Genomic DNA, 26,205 nt, shown 5'->3' with positions numbered 1-26,205 from the left:
CACACACACACACACACACACACACACACACACACACACACACACACACACACACACACACACACACACACACACACACACACACACACACACACACACACACACACACACACACACACACACACACACACACACACACACACACACACACACACACACACACACACACACACACACACACACACACACACACACACACACACACACACACACACACACACACACACACACACACACACACACACACACACACACACACACACACACACACACACACACACACACACACACACACACACACACACACACACACACACACACACACACACACACACACACACACACACAAAAATGATGTAGAAACCACGTATGCTGAAATGGTGAAAGTAAAGAAAGACTTAGAAACAAGGGTGGAGGAAAAAGGCATTAAAAAGGAAGTGAAAAGAATAATCCAAAACAATCCAAAATTAGTCAGAGATTCAGTAGATATAAACAAATCTATAGTAATCACTGGTATAGAAGAGGAAGAAGTAAAAAACAAGATCACAAGAGACAAATAGGAGATGGCAAATGTAATGAGCTTACTGAAAGAAGTATCAGAGGAAATCTGTAGTAAAGACATAGAGGAACACAAAAGGTTAGGGAAATACGAGAAAAGCAAGACAAGACCTCTAAAGGTGACTTTCCATAGTGTAAACACTGTGGAAGAGATACTAAAAAATGCAAAGAATCTTATGGAAAAAGAGGAGTTAAAAAATGTATGGATAAAAAGATGCCTAACACAAGAGGAACTGGAATTACTGAAAGAGAAAAGGGAGGAAGCAAAAACAAAAAATGAGGGAAGATCAGAAGAGAAGAAGAAATTTTTTTACAAAGTAATAGGATTGCAGGTAAGAAAGTGGTACACAAACAGGATGGAATAAAAAAGAAGGAAGGTAGTAGAACCATGTCATGACAAGTATATAAACAAAATGATAAAGTTGATGTACTCAAATGTGGATGGAATGGTATCTAAATTACTAGAGATAAATGATTGTCAGAGAAAATGAACCACAAATAATATGCCTAACTGAAACAAAATTAACACCAAGGATATCCAATGACATACTAAACTTAGAGGAATACAATATATGGAGAAGAGACAGAAATTTAAAAAAAGGAGGAAGAATTATAATATTAACTAAGAAAAATCTAAAAGTCAAAGAAATAAAACTAGATATACCATCACAAGTAGAACTGATTGCAGTAGAGATCAACACATCTGAAGGTAAAGTAATTGTAGCCAATTTGTACATGCCACCCAGATCAAACACATGGGAAAGAGATGAATATGAGGACCTGGCAGAGAGTACAATTCAGAGTTTAAGATCATTACTACATAAAATGGAAGAGAAATCAGAAAGAATTATACTAACTGGGGATTTCAATACAAATATAAATTGGAATACTCTAGATATAATTAGCCAAGAAAGCTGTTGGGACCAAAAGCTCCTGGATCTCCTACAAGAGTTCATCCTAACGCAACATGTGAGGGAAACCACCAGAAAAAGAGGACTTGATGTACCTTCAGTGCTAGATCTAATATTTACTAGGCAAGAAAATGATATGGACAGTTTAATATATCACCCTCCACTCGGCAAAAGCGATCATGCAGTACCAAATTATAACTTCAGGATAGCATATGACATAGTAAACAACAATGACAGTTACAAAAAGAGCCTAAACTATAAAAAGGGAAATAATCAAGACCTAAAGAAGTATTTCTTAGAAGTTGATTGGGAAAATGAGCTTAGGGGACAAGATTTAAATGCTGTATATAAAAAATTTTGTGAATTTTATGAAATAGGAGTCCAGAAGTACATCCCACAGGACAAAGAAGCAGATAAGAAAATACAGAAATGGTTCAATACAGAATGTAAAAAAAAAAAAAAAAAAAAAAATTGTTGTGGAATAGATACAGAAGACATAATAGTGAAAGGGCGTATAATAATTACAAACAGGCAAGAAACGATTATACAAGAATAAGGAGGGAAGCCCAAAAGCAGTTTGAGGAGGATATAATAAATAAAAGTAGTGATCAAGCAAAGCTGTTTTACAGCTACATCAGAAGCAAAACCAAAGTAAAAGATATAATACAATCAATTACGGACGAGGGAATCACTTATATTTGTGAAACACCAAATAAGAATTTCCAATTAGTTTTTACAGAAGAAAAAAATTTTGAGAGGGACTGTGTGGAACATGCATGTTCACACATACTACCAGATATACAAATAGCAGAAAAAGTAATACAGGAGGAGTTAAGTAGATTAGACAGGAAAAGCAAGTGGTCCTGATGAAATTTCATGTTGGGTACTACGAGAATGTGCAAATGAGTTAAGTAAACCATTATTTTTAATTTTCAAGAAATCCTTGAGTCAAGGTAAACTACCTGATATTTGGAAAAAAGCAAATATTGTCCCCTTATTCAAGAAAGGAAATAGACAAAATCCACTCAGCTACCGACCAGTATCACTGACCAGTGTTGTAAGCAAGGTATAAGAAAAGCTTGGGTAAATCATCTAGAAGAACACAGTATGATAACAGAAAGACAGTTTGGTTTCAGAAAAGGAAAATCATGTGTTACTAATCTGTTGAGCTACTATGACAGAGTAACAAACACAATACAGGAAAGGGAAGGATGGGTGGACAGTATCTATTTAGATTTCAAGAAAGCTTTTGACACAGTACCACACCAAAGACTTTTATGGAAACTGTACCATCAAGGAGGAATTCGAGGCAAACTGTTTTGTTGGATGCAAGACTTTTTCATAAAAAGAGAAATGAGAACAGTACTAAGAGGAAACTACTCATCATGGAAAGAAGTGACTAGTTGAGTACCACAGGATTCAGTGCTGGCACCAATCATGTATAAACAGTAACACTGGAAATGAGAGCTATCTGAATATGTTTGCAGATGATGCAAAAATACAAAGGAGAATTACTAACACAGACTCTTGTAAAGAGCCACAAGAAGAATTAAATAAACTTCATGAATGGAGTAGTACATGGCAAATGGAATTCAACGTGGACAAGTGTCATGTAATCAAGTTTGGTAAAAGTGGAAAAAGACCTGATTGGGATTATAAGTTAGGAAATAAAACCCTATACACATCAGAAAGAGAGAAAGACCTAGGTGTGATTATCAATAACAGACTATCTCCGGCTGACCACATCAGCGAGAAGGTACGGAACATGTATACACTGCTTGCAAATATGAGAACAACATTCACATACATAAATAAAGACATGCTAAGATAGATAATAACATCATTCATTAGACCAACCCTGGAATATGCATCAGTAGTCTGGAGTCCTCATCTCAAAAAGCACATAGACAAGATTGAAAAAGTTCAAAGGGCCGCTACAAGATGGATACCAAGCTTAAGGGACCTAAGCTACGAAGAAAGACTAAATGAACTGAATCTACCAACACTACAGGAGAGAAGGAAAAGAAGTGACATGATAATGCTATATAAGTGCATATCAGGGAAGGAGAAAATAGACATAAATGATTACTTAACATATGGAGAAGCATCAGCAAGAGGACACTGCAAAAAACTGCATAAGAAGAGAGGTGATAAAGATGTAAGGAAATTCAGTTTCCCAAACAGAGCAATTGATCAGTGGAATGCACTACCGAATGAAATAGTGTGCCAAAACAATTCACAAATTTAAGGATATGTACGATAAATATGGTTTAAGACACGGGACAGTACGAGCTTGACTCATTCCTGTGAAGATACAATTAGGTAAGAACAATTAGGTAAGAACGAACACACACACACACACACACACACACACACACACACACACACACACACACACTCACACACACACACACACGTGGTCATTGAATTCCAGATGTTAATAGGGAACGTCGAGCCAAGAGACAAGCTTCATAGACATGGAAGATACAACTTTGGGAAAGCATATTTTATAGGATTGAGAAACTTTTTTGAAAATGCAGATTGGAGAAAATTCAGAGAAACAAGAGAGATACAGAGGAAGTGGGATATCTTTCTAGACCTCTATTATTTGGGAGTGGAAAAATTTGTACCAAGAGTAAGAGGGAAAGAAAACAGGAGAAAGGAGTGGTTTAATAGAAGGTGTATGATAGCAAAAAAAGAGAGAGATAAGGTATAGAACAATTGGAGAAAGAGAGGTAACAACAGAACAAAGGAAGAATATAAAGGAACAAGAAATGAATACACAAGAATACATAGAGAAGAAGAAAGGAATTTTGAAAAAGGTATAATAGACAAATGCAAGGATGAACCCAAACTGTTTTATAGATTTGTTAATGGCAAACTGAAACAAAAGGAAGGAATCACCAAACTGAAAGTAGAAGGAGAGGTCTTTAAGGATGTGGCAACGCAAGCAGAAATAATGAACAAACGTTTCCAGTCAGTTTTCACTAAAGAAAAGGAGCTTGTGGAAGGGGAGGGAGTGATTAGAAATGTTACGGTGATAAAGGATATAAAAGTGGAGGTACAGGAATTGTATAAATTAATGGAAACTCAAGATGTAAGGAAAGCCCCAGGACCTGATGGAATTTCTAATTGGGTACTGAAGGAATGCAGAGAACAACTGGTGGATAAAATCCACAGTTTAATCGTATGCTCACTGGAGGAGGGGAAAGTGCCACAAGAATGGAAGAGGGCAAATGTGGTACCAATTTACAAGGGAGGAAACAGGGAAGAACCCCTGAATTATAGACCAGTGTCTCTAACCAGCATGGTCGCAAAATTGTGTGAGAGAATCCTGAAAGACAGATGGATAAAATATCTGGAAGAGATGAATATTTTGGCTGAATATCAGTTTGGATTCAGAAGTGGAAGGTCATGTGTTTCTAACTTGTTGAGTTTTTACTCAAAAGCGATTGACGTGGCACAGGAGAGAGATGGTTGGGTGGATTGTGTGTACTTAGACTTAGAGAAGGCCTTTGACAAGGTACCTCATAAGAGACTAATGTGGAAACTTGAATATATAGGAGGACTGAAGGGGAAACTTCTGGAATGGATGAGAGACTTTTTGAGAGACAGACAAATGAGGACAGTAATAAAGGATAGGATGTTTGGATGGAGGGAAGTAACAAATGGAGTCCCTCAAGGCTCGGTGTTGGCACCAGTAATATTCCTGATTTACGTAAATGATATGGTAGATGGAGTGAACAGTTATGCAAGTCTGTTTGCTGATGATGTAGAGATCTTGAGGAAGGTAGAGGTTGAGGAGGATTGTAAAATACTGCAGGAGGATTTGGATAGGATACACAATTGGAGCCGGACATGGGAAATGAAATTTAATGTAAAGAAATGTAAAATATTGGAAATGGGTAAAAGTACCAGGAGGCCATCACTGAATTATTTGTTGGGCAATGAATTAATCACAAAAAGGAGAGAAGAGAAAGATTTGGGAGTGCTGGTCCAAGATAGTTTGTCACCAGAAAAGCACATTAACAAGATAGTTGGAGAGACTTATAAACTCTGACTAACATAAGAGTAGCATTTCATTATATGGATGAAAAGATGATGAAAAAATTGATAGTGGCCATGATCCGCCCCAGGTTAGAATATGCAGCGGTAGTGTGGTCCCCACACAAAAAGAAAGATATAAACAAGATTGAGAGAATACAAAGAACAGCAACCAAGATGGTCCCCAGTCTGACAGACCTGTCATACAGAGAGAGGCTGGAAAAACTGGATTTGCCTTCCTTAGAGGAAAGGAGAAAGAGGGGAGACATGATTGCAGTGTTCAGGACCATGATGGGAGTAGATAAAATTGACAATGAAAATCTGTTTATATGGGATAAGAGAGCAACAAGAGGACACGGAATGAAATTGAAAAAGTCAAGCTGCTTGAAGGATATCAAGAAATATAGCTTTCCTTACAGAAATATAGACTTATGGAATAGCCTGGACAAAGAGATCGTCCAGTCTAAAAACTTAAACGAGTTTAAAGCTAAATTTGACTTATTGAGAAACAGCGACGGAAACCCACGAACATAGTACATTCCGTGTAGATCACAATTAGGTATATTAGGTAAATACTTAAATATTTGGAACGACTTAGACAAAGAGGTGGTGCATGAGAAAAACATCCATGTGTGTAAAGGTAGACTCGATAAATGTGAATATGGAGACAGGACAACACGAGCATTGCTCAATTCCTGTATACTACAAATAGGTAAATACACACACACACACACACTAATTCCTTTCCTTTCATTCAGTTCAACACCCACCCTTCTCATCACTCGCCATGTATACCTGTGGATCACTTTGTGTTTGAAGTGGATATTGGCTGTCACCAACTGCCTCCTGGCACAAATGTCCACTAAAACACTGCCATTCTCATCCATCTCCACAGGTACATCCCACTCACCAACTACTCCATCCACTTTTACAATCCCTACTTTTCCATTCATATCTGCAATCAAAAACACTCTCTCATTCCTTTCAAACTTTTCCAGGCATGCTTCCACATTTGTCCAGAACTCGTCTCTCACTCTTCTTATACAGTGTTCCATTGGCGCATTCATGCACACAATTGCCCACATTTGTAGTCCAGCATTCAGTCTTACCCACACAGCCCTTGCGCCAACTGATCCATATTCTCCTATATTCTCCTTCCATCTGTTACTCTCAACAATACACACTCCTTTTTTTTGTCGTCTCATTCTCACCTACTCCTGCACATATACCCCATTCATACTCTCATTCTCTCACACTCTCACCTCTTCATTTAGTTTCAGTTAATCCACATAAATCCACTTTCAGACCTTCAAGCACCTGGACAATCTATCTCTCTTTCACCTCATCATTTGCACCCCTTACATTCCATGTCGCGATCCGTACCATGTCCTTTGTTTAGTCCTGAGTTGTCACCTTTTGGTCAGTCCTGATCCGAGGCTTCTTGTTCATATTTTAGTTGTTTTCCGGGGAGGGACACTAACTCTCCACCAGCCCACTTGTTGTCACATAGGGAACTTGTGTTGGTTGGTTATAAGGTTGCCACCCAGCATTGTAAATGCTTTCCTGGTTAAGAGGAACTCATTTGGCTTGCGACTCAGTGTAGAGCTACGCTAAAAACAGAGTACCACGACACTAAGTGGGTGGATGATTGGCGCCCCCACCTACCACCTACCTCCATGGATTTTTCATCATGTTCTGTCCTACTCCCTTTATATTCACTTTAAAACTCATCCATGATGGATATTGATAAAGGATAGGGCATATCTATCCAGAAAAAGGAGAAAGAAATGCCTATAACGTAGAAAGTTAAGAGTATACACCATAAGTATGAAGGAGTGAATCACACCAGCAAAGTTTGGGGCTGTAATGGAGGAATTTTCAGAAGGTGATTTCGAAGACCTTGACAGTACAGAAGGTGACAGTGATGTTGCCAGTTAATTGTAGAGAGTGACCCGGTAAGTGAAACAAGTAATACTGGCGATGGTGGTGGTGTCAAGTGGGAGGCTAGTGGCGAGCATGAGGCTGGTAGTGTGGGAGAGAGCAGTGGTGAGGACAGTAGTGATGGTGGGTCAGCACCACCTGATGCTGACCCAAGTGGTCCCTCTACCTCCAGCCAGACTCATGCCAGTATCCCACGTGCCCATTTCCAACGTACTAGAGCTCGTCGTACCATTCGAGCAGATGATTCAGCCTGGTCAACTGACAACACTGCACCTTTCGTAGAGATTTGTACTGGGACACCAGGCTTGACTGTCCCAGCACCAGCCACTGCTCTTGGATTTATTCAGCTATTCATTCGGAGAGATTTGCTGAAGTATTTGGTAAATGAAACTAACCGGTATGCAGTGCAATCCGTGCATAATGCTTCCAACCCAAGGAGGACTGAGTGAGATTAAATGAATGTGAAAGAGATGGGAAACTTTTGGGATATAACTATGTTGATGGTGGTTGTGAAAGCCCCAAAGATGACATTGTATTGGCAAACAGGTAAAAAGTGGCATGTGCTTGCTGTCAGTGCGTGCATGACTTCAAAGCGATATGCTGTAATTGCTAAGTATTTTCACACGTATAACAAGAGAGCAGTTACTGAAGACAGTACTGACAGACTCATAAAAATTAGAACACTAATGGAATACTTGACCAACAAATTCAAGACCTTCTATATTCCCAGAAGCGCATGTCTCTAGATGAAGGCACAGTGGCATGGAGGGGCCGTTTAGCTTTCAGGGTTTATAATCCAAAGAAACCTGTTAAATATGGAGTAAAGCTGTACAAGCTGGCTGAGTCAAAGACAGGCTATTCTTTGATTTTGATATGTATGCATGGATTGGGAAAACAACCACTGAAACAGTAATGGGTTTGATTGCACCACTGAGGAATAAAGGTTATCATTTAGATATGGATAGCTACTACAGCTCATTGGAACTTAGTGAACAGCTCCTAGAACAAGGTGTGTACACCTGTGGTACTTTCAGATTGCAGCATGGTGCACCCAAAGATCTCCTGCTAAAAGCAAAGAAGAACATGGCAGCTGATACCACTATATTCTGATGGAAGGGCAATGTTTTCATAATTCTGTGGAAAGACAAGTGAGTTGTTTCAGTAATATTATATTGCCATAATGCTGATACACAAGAACTGCAAAGAAGACGGAGAGTAAGGAACAGAGATGGAACGTCACTGCAACGGGTCACTGTGAAAAAAACCACAGCAATCTGTGACTAAAATGATCATATGAAAGGAGTTGATCACTTTGACCAAATGGTAAAATATTATCACTTCACACAGAAATGCCAAAAGTGAATAAAGAAAATCTACTTTTTGCAAATGGCTATTCATAATGCATACGTTCTGTATAAGTACTTTTCAGCTGATGCAAAGAAACTGGCATCCTTGAGTTCCATGGGCTCCTCCTTGATTCACTGATGGACTTTGAGTATACGGATTGGCCTGTCAAAAATGAAGCGATCCAACATGCTGCTGACACAGTGAGCTTGACAGCAGCACTAGTGGTGATGTTGTGGCAGCACCTGGGCCATCAGGTGTGAGGTGGTCACTCTTCTCTCCTGCATCATGAGATGAAGAGTCATCATTTAACTCAGAAGGGGAGGTTGAGACAACACCTACTGGTCCTCCTGGGAAAAGACCTTGTATTGTTGATAAACCAGAACATTTAAACAATACAGTAATTTGAACCATACCCTACTTAGCATGAAGAAATATCTGAGGTGTCGTATCTGCTACACATCTGGGAAAAGGAATGACACCAAGTACTGTATAAATGCAAATTGTGTGATGTGGCTTTCTGCACTGTACCTTACCACTTGTACCACGGCACGAAGAAATACTGGGTGGTGAAGCACTAATGCTTCCCCACCATCCCCTCCACCTACCATCTACTGAGCATCTCCAGGAAGTGTATTTTACTGGAGCGGGTGGAGGGGTTATACGGATGCTCAGCTTGTGATCTACAAACATCATTGGTCAGTTTTTTTTTGTTTTTTTCCCCCCCCCCCCAAGGAAAAGGGAACCAAAGGCTGGGCCCGTATGAATGCTCCTTCCAAGAAAAAAAACAAAAAAAAAACAAAGAAGAGCCAAATTCAAGATCCATTCAATTCTAGATGCCTGGACACACTGCATTTGAAGGACCGGAGGTCGTAGGAAGTAGGAAATACAGACAGAGGGAGACAGTTCCAGAGTTGACCTGTTGCATAAATGAAGGACTGGGAGTAACGGTTAACTCTTGCATTAGAGAGTTGGACAGAAAAGGGATGAGAGTTTGTTGCTAGATGGGTGTACTGTATATAGATTATTTATATTATGCATGCATATACAGTATACAGTATTTACCTTTTTGCAGTATGTACAGTGTTAGTAACAGTGATGTTCGTATTCTGACGTTCTAGAATGCATATAATACTGTAGAAAAAAACTCATACAAACAGCCAGAGATTAAAATGAAGTAGCACATAAAATATTGTCAGAAATAAAATATTATACGAGTTGACAGTGTGATGATGGTGTGTGCATGGCCTTCCTTATTTTTTTTTTTTTTTTTTTTTTTTTTTTTTTTTTTTAAATAGTGATATTCATTGTATGATCATTATTTTTATACATATATTATTGTAGAACAAACATCTGCATACCCCTGGGGGTAGGGTTTTTTTTTTCAAGAATACTCCCCCAGTATCCCTGCTTGTTGTAAAAGGCGACTAAAAGGGTTGGCGGAGGGTTAGTGCCCCTCCCCGGAAAACAACTAACTTAAAAAAACTAACACTAAGCCTCGGACAAGGACTGACCAAACGATGACGACCAAGGACCGGACAAAGGACATGGTTATCGGAACGTGGAATGTAAGTGGAGCGAATGATGAGGTGAAAGAGAGAGAGATTGTCCAGGTGCTTGAGAGTGCGAAAGTGGATGTATGTGGAATAACTGAAACAAAATGGAGAGGAGAAAGTGTGAGAGAATGGGAATATGGATGGAGTATATGTGCAGGGGTAGGTGAGAATGAGAGGGCAAAGGAAGGAGTATGTATAGTTGTGAGTAAAAGATGGAAGAGGAGCATAAGACAGTATGGATCAGTTGGGTCAAGGATTGTGTGGGTAAAGTTGAAAGTTGGAATACAAATGTGGGTGATTGTGTGTGTGTATGCGCCAACGCAAGATCGTGCTAGAAGAGTAAGAGAAGAGTTCTGGACAAATGTAGAAGTGTCATTGGAAAAGTTTGGAAGGAATGAGAGAGTGTTTTTGATTAGTAATATGAATGGTAAAGTTGGGAATGTGAAGATGGATGGAATAGTTGGTGAGTGGGGTGTGCCTGCTGAGATAGATGAGAATGGGAGTGCGTTAGTGGACATTTGTGCTGGGAGGGGGTTGGTGATAGCCAATACCCTCTTTAGGCATAAAATGATCCACAGGTATACATGGCGAGTGATGAGAAGGGTGGGTGGTGAACTGAATGAAAGGAAGGCAATGATTGATGATGTGTGTGTGGATGAAAGGATGAGAAGATGTGTAATGGATGCAAGAGTTTATAGAGGTGGGGGAGTGGACTTTCTGACCACTACTTGGTGGTGGCCAGGATTAGAATTCAAGTAAGATGGAGGAAGAGAAGAAGGGAAAGACAAGAGGAAGGAGTAGTTGCAAGGAGAGTGGAAAGGTTACAAGAGGATGAGAAAAAGGCAGAGTATAAGAGAGAAGTGAAGGAACGATTGGGCAAATATGAATTGGAGCAGATGGGAGACATGGAAGGTGTTTGTAGGATATTTACAGAAGAAATATGTGCAGCATGTGATGTGGTGTGTGGAAGGAAGAGAAGATGGAGGGGGGTGCAAGGAACAGCATGGTGGACTGAAGAGGTGAGACAGGCTGTGGCACAAAAGAAGAAAGCATACAATGAATGGATGAGAAATAGGGGCGTGGAAGAAGTTGAGAGGCGGAAGAGAGAGTTATACGTAGAAAGAAAGAGAGAGGTGAGAAGATTAGTAAGAGAGTAAGAAGAGAGTGGATGAGGAATTTGGAAGGAATTTGAGTGTAAAATGGAGGGACTGTAAGAAAATTTTGTGGAAAGAGGTGAAAAGAGTAAGACAGTGTGGAAGTGAAGTTAGCGGGGAGTGAAAGATAAAAATGGTAGATTACTAGTGGAGAAGGGAGAAAAAGTGAGCAGATGGAGAGAACACTTTAAGGAATTGTTGAACGTAGAGGATGGAAGTAATGCAAGTATAAGTGGCTGGGGAATGGCTGGGAGAAGGAGGGAGGTGAGAAGACAGGAAGAAATCAGTAGGATAGAAGTTGTGGAAGCAATGAAGAAAGTTAAATCGGGGAAAGCCCCAGGAATTGATGGAGTGTGTGGTGAAATGCTGAAGCATGGGGGAGAGATAGTAGTAGAATGGATGTGGAAGATGTGCAGATTGGCCTGGGAGGAAGGTAGAGTCCCAGAGGATTGGAAGTCAGGTATAATTATTCCCTTGTACAAAGGAAAAGGGGAAAAAGAAGTTTGTGGTAATCATAGGGGCATTTGTCTTCTTAGTATAATAGGAAAAGTGTATGGTAGGATACTTATTGACAGAGTTAGAGAAAGAACAGAGAAATTAGTTGGAGAAGAACAGGGAGGCTTTAGGAAGGGAAGAGGTTGTGTAGATCAGATATTCATTCTTAGATCTTTAGTGGAAAAGTTTCTAGAGAAGGGAAAGAAGTTGTATGCGGCTTTCATGGATTTGGAGAAAGCATATGACAGGGTGGATAGACAAGGATTGTGGAAAGTGTTAAGAATATATGGAGTAGATGGGAAGTTGTTGAATGATGTGAGGAGTATGTACGATGGTGAGAAGGCTGCAGTGCGTGTGGATGGTGAACTAAGTGAATTTTTCTCTTTGAAGGCTGGGTTGAAACAGGGATGTGTCATGTCTCCATGGTTGTTCAATCTGTACATGGATGGGGTAATAAAAGAGGTACAAGGTAGGGTAGTGGATGTTGGAGTGGCCCTGGTGAGAGAGGATAGTGTTTGGAAACTCCCTGTACTGTTGTTTGCAGATGATACTGTGTTGTTGAGTGAAGATGAATGGGAGCTGCAAGGCTTGGTGGATGAGTTTGGGAGAGTGTGTAAGAAATGGAATCTAAAGGTGAATGTAGGGAAGAGTAAAGTGATGGTCTTTGAGAGAGGTGAAGTCAGTGAATGTACAGCGAGGTTGGATGGTGAGGAATTGGAAAATGTGAGTACGTTTAAGTACTTGGGTAGTGTGATGAGTAAGGATGGAGGTTTGGAGGGTGAAGTGCTTGAAAGGGTAGAGCAGGGAAGAAAGGTTGCTGGTTCTTTGAAAGCAGTGATAAGAAACAGGGAAATGAGCATGGAAGTGAAAAAGTTACTATATGACAGTATTGTGATACCAACTCTAACGTACGGAAGTGAAGCTTGGACGTTGTTGGAAGGACACAAGTCAAGAGTGAGAGCAGTGGAAATGAGTTATTTAAGAGGAGCCTGTGGAGTCATATGGAGAGACAGGCTGACGAATGAGGATATAAAGGAGCATTGTGGTGTTGATGTGGATGTGATAGGAAGCGTTATGAGGAACACACAGGTGGTTTGGCCATGTGGAGAGGATGGAGGGTGAAAGACTGACGAAGAGAGTGTATGTGAGTGAGGTGGGGGGAGGGAAGAGGGAGGAGGAGGCCGAGGATGAAATGGAGGGATGGGGTGGAGAGGTATATGAGAGATGGGGGTGTGAGTTGGGAGCAGGGCAGTGAAATGGCGGGGGACAGGGCGACTTGGAGGCGATTTGTTTGTGGCCACCCCAAACGGGATTGAGGCGTCTGGCAATAGATAGATAGATAGTTTTTTTACGTGTCATTGCACTTTCTCTTATGGTATTGGTAATGCTTATATTCTCTTCAGCTGATATTCATATATCCCTATAGAAAAATTTATTGTGAACAATTTCAGACCAAATTGAATAATACAGAGTGAAAAATAAAGTCAGAAATAAGAAAAGAGTATAAACATGTGGAAGTAACTACACATGGCTTGGCAATGCCAGGTTGGTTCTGGGGTGGCGCGGGCCGAGCGCACCAGGTGGACCAAAGTGTTAGGTGCCCCAATCAGTTTGAGCTGATGCAGGTTTATATCCCAGGGGTGGTTGGGGATTATAGCTCACGTAATGCCACTCAGGGATGACTGAGGCTGATAACTGTAATCTTAAATGTCAGACCCAGCTTGCCTAGCCCCGGGCTTCTACTCTCCCCATTGGGCAACACTGGATTCGATGATGAATTAATTAATTAATTAAGTAATTATTTTCATTATTTTCAAGTGCAATAGGAGAATAGGAGGAGGGAAGGACGGGAGGAAGTACAGTAAGCTTGCCCCGAACACATTCTTGCTGAACGAGCTCACAGTTATACACGGTAAAGTGCTGGGACACATACAAAACAATGTAAGATTAAAGAACCATTTTGAAAACTATAAATTTACGCAAGAGAAGCCTTTGAAAGGCCAAACCCTTGAACATAGCGCAGCATGTGTGGTTTGTTTTGATCACGTGATCATGTGATTCGCTGTACTGGTTTTCCACAGTACTGTGTTTGTAAATTAAATATTTGCAACTGTTCTGGTAAGTTTGTGTGCAAGTTAAAGTACCATTAAATTACGTTAAAGCAAGAAATAAAGTCTGATAACCAGTTTACCTGATAGGCGTCGGAATAGGTTCCGAGACAATTTGCCGCATGGACGATTCCCTGTCAGGACAGTTTGCAGCCTGGATGATTCCCTTTCATTCTATGAATATACTTATTATTAATTAATCAATACTTATTATTATTTTAATTATATTCTAGCATCACCCATAGCTGTCTTCATTAGTGATGGCGAATCGTCTTGTTATTGTTGTGATGGTGAACTGACGACAGTAAATTGTCCCGAAACCGATCGGTGTCAGAATGTTGCCTTGTGTTTACATATTTGTATGTTAAAGTTTTGCTGTGCAGTACTGTATTTGTATGAGACAGCCCTAGCATGTATTCAATACAGACGTTGGGTGTTAGTGCCAAAGTGGTGACATGTGGAGATGTAGGAGGACTACTGGGCCTTGGGATAGGCTACTGCCCCCGAGATATAGGCCCTGAAGCCTTTGCCCAGAGTCAGACACTTAAAAAAAAAAAAAAAAAAAAAAATTCTTACCACTTAAAGTGCTTCATATTGATTATCAATGGCAGATAAAAGCAAAACACCACATTTAAGGGGTCTAGGGAGCAAAATGAGTAGTTAAAACTTATGTGGTTTCGCGCCAAACGCGTCACGGTTGGATCGAAATCCTCACATTCGGGGCGAGCTTGCTGTAGTCCATACCAAGAGAGTAGAATGGGTGCAAGAGAAAGGAAAGACAGCAAAATATAAGAGAGAAGTGGAGGAGTGATTAGGTAAATATGATTTGAAGCAGATGGGGGAGGTGGAAGGTGTATGCCAGATATTCACAGAAGAAATCTGTGGAGCATGTGAGGTGGTGTGTGGGGTAAAGAGAGGACAAAAGGAGGTGCAAGGAATAGCATGGTGGAATGAAGAAGTGAGACAAGCTTTGGCACAAAAGAAGAAAGCTTATAGTGAGTGGATGGGAAGCAGGGAGATGGAGGAAATGAGAGACGGAAGAGAGAGTTATATGTAAGGAGGAAGAGAGAGGTGAAAAGATCAGTAAGAAGAGAGTGGATGAGGAATTTGGAAGGAAATTGAGTGTAAAGTGAAGGGAATATAAGAAAATAACAAAGTTAGTAGAGTGAAAACTGAGAATTGTAGATTGATAGTGGAGAAGATAGAAATAGTGAGCAGGTTGAGAGAACACTTTAAGGAACTGTTACTGTTAAACATAAAGAACGAAAGTGATGCAAGTATAAGTGGCTGGAGAATGGCTGGGAGAAGGAGGTAGGTGAAAAGAGAGGAAGAGATCAGTAGGATGGAAGTAGTGGAAGCAGTGAAGAAAGTCAAAATAGGGAAGGCCCCAGGAACTGATGGGGTGTGTTATGAAATGATGAAACATGGGGGGGGAGAGAGTAGTAGAATGGATATGAAAGATGTACAGGTTGGCCTGGAAGGAAGGTAGAGTTTTGGAGGATTGGAAGTCAGGTATAATTATTCCCCTGTACAGAGGAAAAGGGGAAAAAGAAGTGTGTGGTAATCATAGTACCTTTTATCTTTGTGAAGTATGGACAGTATATGGTAGGATACTCATTGACAGAGTTAGGGAAATAACAGAGGAATCAGTTTGAGAAGAACAGGGAGGTTTTAGGAAGGGAAGAGGTTTAGATCAGACGTTCACCCTTAGGTCTTCAGTGGAAAAGCTTCAAGAGAAGGGAAAGAAGTTGTGTGTGGCCTTCATGGATTTGGAGAAAGCATATGGCAGAGTGGATAGACAAGGAATGTGGAAAATATTAAGAATATATGGAGTAAATAGGAAGTTGTTGAATGGTGTGAAGAGTGTGTGTGAGGGTGCTAAACCTGCATTGCTTGTGGATAGTGAACTAGTGAGTTTTTCCATCTGAATGTTGGATTGAAAGAGGGATGTGTCATGTCTTCATGGTTGTTCAACCTGTATATGGATAGGGTTAAAAGAGAGATACAAGGTAGGGCAGTGGATGTTAGAGCGGCCCTAATGAATGTGGCAGCATTTGGAAACTTCCTGTACTGTTGTTTGCAGATGATACTGTATTGTTATGGTTAGTGAAGACAAAGGGGAACTGCTAGGCATGGTGAATGAGTTTGGAAGTGTGTGAGTGAAACGTAATCAAAAGGCAATGTTGGGAAGAGTAAAGTTCTGGTCTTCGAGAGAAATGAAGTCACTAATTGTGCAGTAAGGTTGGATGATGAGGAAATGAAAAATGTGAGTGCATTTAAGTACTTAGGTAATGTGATGAGGAAGGATGGAAGTTTGGAGGATGAAGTGCATGAAAGGGTACAACAAGGAACATAAGTTGGTGGTTCTTTGAAAGCAGTGATAAGAAATAGGGAAGTGAGCATGGAAGTAAAAAAGTCACTGCATGATAGTATTCCAGTACCAGCTCTAACATTTGGAAGTGAAACTTGGACCCTGGGGGAAGGACACAAGTCAAGAGTGAGAATAGTGATAATGAGTTATTTGAGAGGAGCATGTGGATTTACATGGAGAGACAGGCTGACAAATGAGGAAGTGAAGGAGTGTTGTGGTGTGGATGTGGCTGTGATATAAAACCTTAGGAGAAATATATTGAGGTGATTTGGCCATGTGGAGAGGATGGAGATTGAGAGACTAATGAGGAGAATGTATGTGAGGTGGAGGGGGTAAGGGGGTGGGGGAGGCCAAGGATGAGATGGAGGGATGGAATGAAGTATGTGAGAGAGGGGGATGTGAGCTGGAGGGAGGGCAGTAAAATGGCAGGGGACAGGGCGATATGGAGATGATTTGTTTGTGACCATATTATGACATTTGGTAAGTGATAGATAGATAGATTACCTTTATCAGTATTATGATATGCAACTCCTGGTATACAAATGATAGATATTCAGATTGTCATTTGAAGGGAACTGGCAAGAGATTGAGCTGGCTGGATGAATATTGTGAGGAGAAGTACATGATCAGGGATTTGGCACCCCTTTTTAACGTGGCAGCTTCCAGACTGACTCAATCAGATACGTTTATGTGAAGCTACAGAATGTGGTGAATGTTTTTGGCGTATCTGATAGAGCCAGGATTCCGGGGGGTTGAATGATGAGTGAATGGCAGCATGGCCCATTGCACTGGGCAAATTTGGGCTGTCTGGACATTGCTATTCCTCACCCTTCCCTAGGGTGGGAAAGGACATCTGGATGATGATGATGATGATGAGAAACCCTCTGTGGGAAATGATCCATCCATCATCCAATCCTACGTTGCCCCATGAGGAGCGTAGGAGCCCGAGGCCAGGCAGTCCTGACATTTAAGATGAGAGTGACCAACCTCACTCATCCCTGAGTGGCATTACATGAGCAATAAACCCCAACCACCCCTTGGATATAAACCTTCACTGGCTCAATCCGATTAGAGCACAATAATTACCCACTAAACCACCAGGCGCCAAAATTTGGTTATATGGTTACCACCCAGCGTAGTAAATAGTTTCCTGGTGTACAGGAAACCATTTGGCTTGTCACTCAGTGTAGAGTCACCCATAGGCAGAAGAAAGAGGAAAGAATGAAGGAATGAAAGACAGAAGAGGGAGTGTTAAGTCACCCGTAGGCAGAAGGACAAGGAAAGAATGAAGGAAAGAAAGACAGAAGAAGATGGAAGGAAAGAAGGATGGAGGAGAGGACAGGGCAGACACCCGAGAGCAGCGCTACATTGGGTGAGTGGATGGTGAGCGCCCCCACCTACCACTAATGATGTTCTCATTTATTCATTTCGTTTCGTTTTTTAAGGCTCTAACATGCTTGCATGCGTCATCCTTGGTCACCCAATGGCAGTTCTCCATGCTGCTTGATCTCTGGCAGCTTCCATATTTAGTTTCTTAACCTTGAAGTCACTCAGTGACCTCATCCCAGATTTTTTTCAGTCTGCCTCTCATTACCCTACCCCCATCGTTAACACTTATCACTTTCTGCACCCAATTTTCATCTCCCATCCACTCAACATGCCCAAACCATCTCGATCAACCTCTCCTCATCACAACACCAATACACTCCAGTCCCGTCCTACCTCTCATCTTGTTACATCGTAAACCTAGCCCCCCCAGGCCTTGCACTCACGGACTCACTGCACATCCACCTAATCATTGCCATTTCTGTGCATTTGAGCCTGTGAATATCCTCATCCTTTACTCTCCAGGTTTGACAACCATACAGATTACACGCTAACACATGCCACATACAAAGATCCCTTAACATGGAGGGAGGACCCTCTCAATGTCAGGAGAGGTGGCAGCTCCCTGAATTTCTTCCAACCACTCTTCATTCGAGTCACAGAGCTAGCTGCAGCCCTACCTCCAGTGCATGACATGTCTCTCCAATAACAAAATTCTCCCACAAACTCAAGAGACTCACCAGGAAGCTCAGTCCTTTAACGCCTGGCAGTATCCACATACTCTCCTTGACACACTGCACACATGAAATTGGCATTATCTCACAGTCTACCTGTAAAACTATTACATCTCTTATTCACCCACTTACTACAAACACTGCACAAGATGGAATTGCTTTCCACATCCTTGTGACAAATTGCACATGGCCACTCTCCCTCTCCTTGAAAGCATCACCCCAAGCCCTAGATACCATCACTTTTGTTTTATATGCATTTACTCTTAAGCCCTTGTGCCCCATGCTGTCTCTCTACTTCCTAAATCTTTCCTCTGCCTCCCTTTCATATTCTGCAACCAACACTAAATCATCACCATACAACATCTCCCACAGTAGTCCATATCTGAAGTCCTGTGAGAGGGTTTCAAATACCATGGTAAACAACAACAGGCTCAGGTCTGACCCCTGATGCACACCAGCATCCATGGAAAACTCATCACTCTTATCTCCATTCAATTGTACCTGCATGTGAGCACCCACATACACAGCCATAACAACCCTAACCAGCCACTCCTCAATCCCAAGCTTTCTCATTGCCCACCTCATCATCTCTCTAGGGACTCTGTCAAAGGCCTTCTCCAAATCAACAAAAAATACAGTTCCTTTCTTATATATTTTTCCTGAAGCTGTTGAACAATGAATATGGCATCAATGGTCCCTTTGCCTGGCATAAACCCAAACTACATTGCATCAAGTATTCACTTTCTCTAATCAGTCCCTCTAGAACTTTCTCCATCACCTTCATTATCTGGTCTAACAGTTTTATACCTCTATAATTTCCTCTTTCCAGGGCATCATCCTTCCCTTTGTACACATTTACAATTACACTCTTCAGCCAATCATCAGGGAGTAACCTTCAATTGCTGCCTGGCATACCATCATATAACCAATGTTTTTTGAGTTTTCCAAAGTTTGTTTCAGGTGCTGTAAAGTATTATGCTGTAGTAAATGTATGAGAAGTTCAGTACACCTTCGATATGCCGAACCCTCTTTTTACAAATTTCAATTTCAGTGACCACATTGAGTTGGCTGAACGTTATGTACACTTAACAAATATTGTTGGGTAAAAGAATGGACATGCAGGAAACATCAACCTGTGTGGTGTCCTTACACACATGCGTATGCACACATGCTCCTCTGCATCCTGCTGAATGCCGCATCACTCTCAGGATGACCAGCATCATGAGAGGAGCCATAAATAGAGCATTTATTTGGACCTAGCTGTATGTTACTGTGTGCGACTGTACGGCCGAACATCGCTTTGCATATAACAGTCTTTGTTTGGTTAAAGCCAAGATACCTAGGAAATTACCAAACAGCATGGTGTTTGGCTTTAACGAACTATCAACTCAAACCTGTAAAGAATACAAATTTGTCAGAGCACCTGTCCTCAGAACCGCAGTTAGGGTCCGATTTTTTTACTTTCTCGGATTGTAATTTTTTTCTTACAGATTGCAAGAGCTTGAATTTACACACCTGAAAATGTATATTACGCTCATATGTCCAGTGATTACCATACGGTAGTAGTGACCTGTCAAAAATTTTAAAATAATGTCCACCATTGAATCTGCAAGAGAATGGCAAATAACGATACAAATATAACTGTAAGCAGTATCATGTATATTCCTAGGCATAAAACAAGGTGAAATAATGATCATGAAAGGAAAGGAAAGTTTATAGTCATGCGTAGCTAAGGAAAACCCCACATGCCTGGAAACAAAGGGAAAGGATGAAGGTGGATGGAGTGTGATGGTGGATGGAGGGAGGAAGGGAGGAGTGGAGGAAGAGGAGGAGTGGAGGAAGAGAGGAAGTATGCTTGGTACACACACCAGCTACAGTATCCAGGTGGTATATGGTGGTTTAGGTAATGAGGAGAGGGCCCAGTGGGGCAGAGGTAGGTGAAGAGATGGCAGGGGGGAGGGTCACCCCCCCTTCTAGAGGCTCGATCTGGCCATACCCTGCCAGATACTGTAGTTCCCATTGGCTTGGTCCCATATATGTTATAAAAGGCAGTGCTACCTACCACCAGTTTTTGGTAAGCTCTGTACCGTCGACAGACATAGGAATGTATGCGCATTTTCCAAAACTGTTGTTCTGCAGACATAGGTCTTTAGGGGTTAACATCAAGGGTCTGGTACCAGTTACAGTAGTTTGTTTTATTGAGGGTGTACTGTATAGGATATTATGAAACTGGCTACCTACTTGGGGGAGGATGACACTTCACACAAAAGTAAACCTATATGGCCACTTGACTTAGTCCCACATAACTCATTATAATATATATATATATATATATATATATATATATATATATATATATATATATATATATCACTTTCCTCACTAACATTACTCAACATAACCCCATTGGATACTTGAGGTTGGCTGTTATTATTATTATTATGATGATGATGATTATTATTATTAATTATTACTGTATTATTATTAATTATTAAGGTTAGAAATGCAAAAGTGAGTACAGTAAAGTTCTTTCCAGGTTTTACCATGGTCAACATTCCGAATGAATTTGTCTGTGACATCACCATATAATGCTGATTTTGATGGAGATGAGATGAATCTGCATGTACCCCAGAGCATGGAGACAAGGGCTGAGATTGAAAACCTCCACGTGACACCTCGTATGATTATCACACCTCAGGCAAACAAGCCTGTGATGGGTATTGTACAAGATACACTGACAGCTGTAAGAAAGATGACCAAGCGAGATGTTTTCCTGGAGAAGGTAAATCATATTAGTCCCTTAAAGTAAGCTTGGACACAAATTTTTTTTTGTCATCTTCTACCAGACAGTTTATTTCAACCAGAGGAGAAAAGCTCTGTCTTAGATGGTAAACAGTAACACCTACAGTATGAAACTAGTAAAATTTAATGAAGGACAGGTACAGCATATTACTGTACTTTACTGTTTCATTCAGTTACTGTGCTTCAAGGATTTATGAAGCACCAGTTTGTATTGTACAGTATGTTAATTTGCACATGTAAATATAGTCAGCATTTTTATTACTGGTATATTCCTTCATTATTAACAACTTTCTAACCTTGGCTCTAGCTATAACAACTATTCAAATACACCTAGGTAAATATTCACTCATACACTCACTGTTTTAGCTTGAACTTTAGGCAGTTATACCTTATATCAAAAATTCATCCTCTGGATTTCCTGCCTCATGTCATGATGATAAATAAATAAGAGCCTGAGTATTAATACTGTATGTTCTTCTAAAATTTGCTGCTTTACTTCATTTTTTGAAAGTTTGAATGATACAAGGGTTGAAGTCAGGCCTGTTTTTGCTGGTCACTAAGTTGCTTACCCCATTTTCCTTTTTACAGATCATACCCACCACATAATATTAGAATATGTTTATAATGGTTCTTGATTCATATAAGTATTGATAATCATCCTGATTTTCCCTACAGCATGAAATGATGAACTTGCTCATGTTCTTACCCATTTGGGATGGTCGTATGCCTCAACCTGCCATCTTAAAACCCAAGCCATTGTGGACAGGGAAGCAGCTTTTTTCACTTATCATTCCTGGTAACCTAAACCTGGTGAAGACTCATTCAACACACCCAGATGATGAGGATGATGGACCATACAAATGGATCTCTCCTGGTGATACAAAAGTAAGCATAAATTAAACACTGTCATAAACCTTTAAGATTTATAAGATATGGATAATATGTGAAAGATTGTGTAGCCTCAATGCTTTTTACACCCTCAGAACATCCTTTTAACAACGCACTTCATACCAATTTAGCATCCCTTTAACAACACATTTCATATCAGTTTTCACTTCATACCAGTTTTTGCTGTGGAAGTACAATATACACATTAGTACCCTTTGGTCAGTAGACACTACATTTTTCATGGATATTTTTATTTTCTATCCAGTCCATACATCCACCTACCTGTACATATGTAATCCCATTTCCTGTGCATAAACCCTTGCCATATCAGTCTCACTCTCATGCACTAATGAGGACATTTTTGTCACACATTCATTCAGTTCTCTTGCAATCTTCATAACTACAGTAAACTCTCAATTATCCCTCATTGCAATATCCCGTGCTGCTGGCTCGGCTTTAGTAATTATCCGGAGAAATTGTATAATATCCAGCAACAAAACTGGACTTAACCAAAGGTTTGATGCAATATCCTGCATTGAGGTGTATCAACCGGTTCATATGGTAATCGGTAGCCAGCCGGAACTGTATTACTGTTCTGTGTCATTATTTTATTGTACAGTATTTTGTGCTTCGTTTTCATCTTTTACTCATGGGAAGGTTTTTAAGATAGAGGGTCAAGATGGACAGTAATACAGTCCCTGGCTTGTCACCGTATGTTGAGAGTACCATGGAATATCGGGCGTTTCACTCTCATCTTAAATTCACTCTCATCTCAAATGTCGAGACCAACTGCCTAGCCCCGGGCTCCTACGCTCCTCATGGGGCAATGTAGGATTGGATGATGGATGAATTCACGTTATTCAGCATAGGGCTTGTCTGAATTACAGTGGATATTTGAGAGTTACTGTATTTGGTTCTGTTTTTAATGAAGGCCTGAAAAGCGGTGCTTGAGCCACTTTGTTCTCATTCTTGACACATGTAGCTGCCTGCCCTTTCTGTCACTGAATCTTTCAAAGGCCATTCATACACCAGCACATCACACATTTACTTTTGTTTCAGCATTCATCATGGTGACACATATCTACTAAATAACGTAAGGAACTCTCAGGTTCTGTTACAGCCAAATTTGAATAGCCTATTATATGCATTTGTAATTACAATATACTGTGCAACCTTGAAATTTTGAACGTCAAAAGTTTGAATACCATAATATTTTAAATCACTTCCATTTTGGCTCTGAAAGTTTAACCTTCAGACTTGGCCTGCCAATGGTATGTCGAGATTAGAAGATGAAAACAAGGATTGCCCGTTAAACACGATATCATGAGTGTAAGAAACGGGTTACCACATTAATTTGTTATTTGGCTTGCTATAGGTAATGTCTAGAGTGAGATAAGACTAGGGTATGCCAGCTAAATACTACTGCAAGTTTAAAACAAGGATAACAGCAGCAGTATGTCATTTGGCCTGCCAAAGGTATGTCTCGACTACAAGAAATGTTATGGATAGCTATTTACATACTACTGCTAAAGCTTCATTTTTTTTTTTGGAAGTTTGAGCTCTCCTTGGCCACATTCACTTCAGATTTTTTTTAGATTGTCCAGTACTGTGTTTTAAAGTTGGATTGCTGATAAATGTGAGATGATACCACAGACCATTATTTGTGACCAAAATTGGTATTGCAGGTGTTGGTGGAGCATGGAGAACTCATTATGGGTATCCTTTGCAAGAGGACCCTTGGTGCTTCATCTGGGTCCATGTTGCATGTTGCTTGGATGGAACTGGGCCATGATATTGCTGGCAGATTCTATGGCAACATTCAGACAGTGGTAAACAACTGGCTGCTCCTTGAGGGCATGAGTATTGGTATTGGTGATACCATTTCAGATCCAGCTACCTACAGGATTATCCAGGAAACCATCCGGAAAGCTAAAGAGGATGTGATAGGGGTAATCCATAAGGCTCATAATGATGAACTGGAGCCCACACCGGGTAACACCCTCAGACAGACTTTTGAGAACCAAGTAAATCGTATCCTCAATGATGCTCGAGATAAAACTGGTGGATCAGCCAAGAAGTCGTTGACGGAGTATAACAACCTGAAGGCTATGGTAGTGTCTGGCTCCAAGGGATCTAACATTAATATTTCCCAAGTTATTGCATGTGTGGGACAGCAAAATGTGGAAGGTAAAAGAATTCCATTTGGCTTTAGGAAGAGAACCCTGCCTCACTTCATCAAGGATGATTATGGTCCTGAGTCAAGAGGTTTTGTGGAGAATTCATACCTTGCTGGCCTTACTCCCTCCGAATTTTACTTCCATGCCATGGGAGGTCGTGAGGGTCTGATTGATACTGCTGTGAAGACAGCTGAGACTGGCTATATCCAGCGTCGACTGATCAAAGCTATGGAGAGCGTGATGGTTAACTATGATGGCACAGTCAGAAATAGTGTTAGCCAGGTTATTCAGCTCAGATATGGTGAAGATGGACTGGCAGGTGAATATGTGGAGTTTCAGAAGATGCCAACTGTTAAGTTTTCCAATCGCAAGTTTGAGGAAAACTACCGATTTGATGTAACGAATGAAAGGTACCTACGCAGATTATTCAATGAAGATGTGGTAAGGGAACTGATTGGATCACCTGAAGCCATCAGTGTCCTTGAGGGAGAATGGCAAAAACTTCAAGAGGACAGAGTTGGTCTTCGACAAGTATTCCCTAAGGGTGATACCAAGGTAAGGAGTCATTTTTAGCAACTGCTTGTTTACTACAGTGAATCCCTTAGTAACGCACATCCAGTACACACAGATCCATCATACATGCTGACCAAAACTTTTATCCAAATCCTTTATGTGGGGCTTACCCATTGTACAGTAATGCTGTCAGTCTTCAGTATTGCCCACCTTTCCAACTTTTCTGACAAATTGTCATCATTATTAAAGTATTATAATTGGAAACCACCAAAAATAAAACTGCTTAAGTAAGATAACAGTAAAAACAGTTTCATGAGATGCAAACTTGACAAAGACATTTTTTACGAAGTTCTGTCAGTCAGATAGTTAAAGCGGTTGGGATGTGACAAGAAAAGGAATGATAGGAAAAATAAGTGAGAGGGAGGGACGTAACTGCAGCCAGTGTTTGTTATTTTAAGCCTCTCGGATGTCAATGTCTTATATCTGTTTTACTTCTGAATAGAAGGGTATGTTATTAAAATACATATCAATAAGTTATGGTCATACATGGTTTTAGGAAGAAGTGGGAGTCGGGCTGAGGATGTGGCTGACACGTTAGCATTTACAGAATGAGTGTAAGGAGCCAAGTTTTGTGGACTATGTTTACACAGGATTCCTAGTTAGCACATTAACAGTGTGACTGAGGGATCCACTTTACTGAAACTAATGGATATCTGTGATGGCATGCAATATCTTATTACTGTTAGTGCTGAAAGTACTGTTTTATCCTAACCCAGTTTCCTGTAGTAATAGTTTTAGTAGTAGTTGTAGTAATAATTGTGGTAGGTGGGGGCGCTTACCATCCACTTACTCGATTTAGTGATGCTGTTGGGTGTCTCCCCTTTCGTGTCCTCCATCCTTCTTTCCTTCCATCCTCTTCTGTCTTCCTTCCCTTCATTCTTTCCTTGTCTTTCTGCCTACGGGTAATCACTTAATGGCCTTTGTATTTTCTTAAATGAATGAGAGAACGGGTTTTATTGAGTGTTGTTTTCAAGTTCATTTCATGAAAAATAATACTTATCTCTATGTACTGATACATATGTAGGGTACTTTAATAGAGATGAACATCACGTCTCAAATTATTGTACGAAAGGAATCGAACACTTTGGACTTCATAAACAAACTGGTAGTGTTAAGATGGGCTCGTGGTATGGAGTAACATTTTATAAGGAAGGGATTGTTTGTTTGTTTTCTTGTCTTGTACCCTTCTTCTACATAAAAATAAAGACACCAAACATATATAT

At 40.5% G+C, this 26,205-nt stretch overlaps 1 protein-coding gene across 1 annotated transcript in view; it reads left to right on the top strand.

Annotated features, from left to right (window-relative positions):
• The window catches only part of LOC145414862 (DNA-directed RNA polymerase II subunit RPB1-like), a 236,097-nt gene that overhangs the window by 140,085 nt on the left and 69,807 nt on the right, over positions 1-26,205 (top strand). Inside the window, exons 6-8 of the mRNA XM_080284285.1 lie at positions 21,079-21,324; positions 22,020-22,229; positions 23,918-24,964. Coding sequence (XP_080140411.1) covers positions 21,079-21,324; positions 22,020-22,229; positions 23,918-24,964 — 1,503 coding nt within the window. The remainder of the gene's footprint in view (positions 1-21,078; positions 21,325-22,019; positions 22,230-23,917; positions 24,965-26,205) is intronic.

The sequence above is a fragment of the Coenobita brevimanus genome, chromosome 101 (genome assembly GCF_032717465.1).
Source record: "Coenobita brevimanus isolate Jiangsu-jjx chromosome 101, ASM3271746v2, whole genome shotgun sequence".
Lineage (NCBI taxonomy): Eukaryota > Metazoa > Arthropoda > Malacostraca > Decapoda > Coenobitidae > Coenobita > Coenobita brevimanus.
The sequence above is the reverse complement of the archived record's forward strand: the minus strand, read 5'-3'. Positions and strand labels throughout refer to the sequence as shown.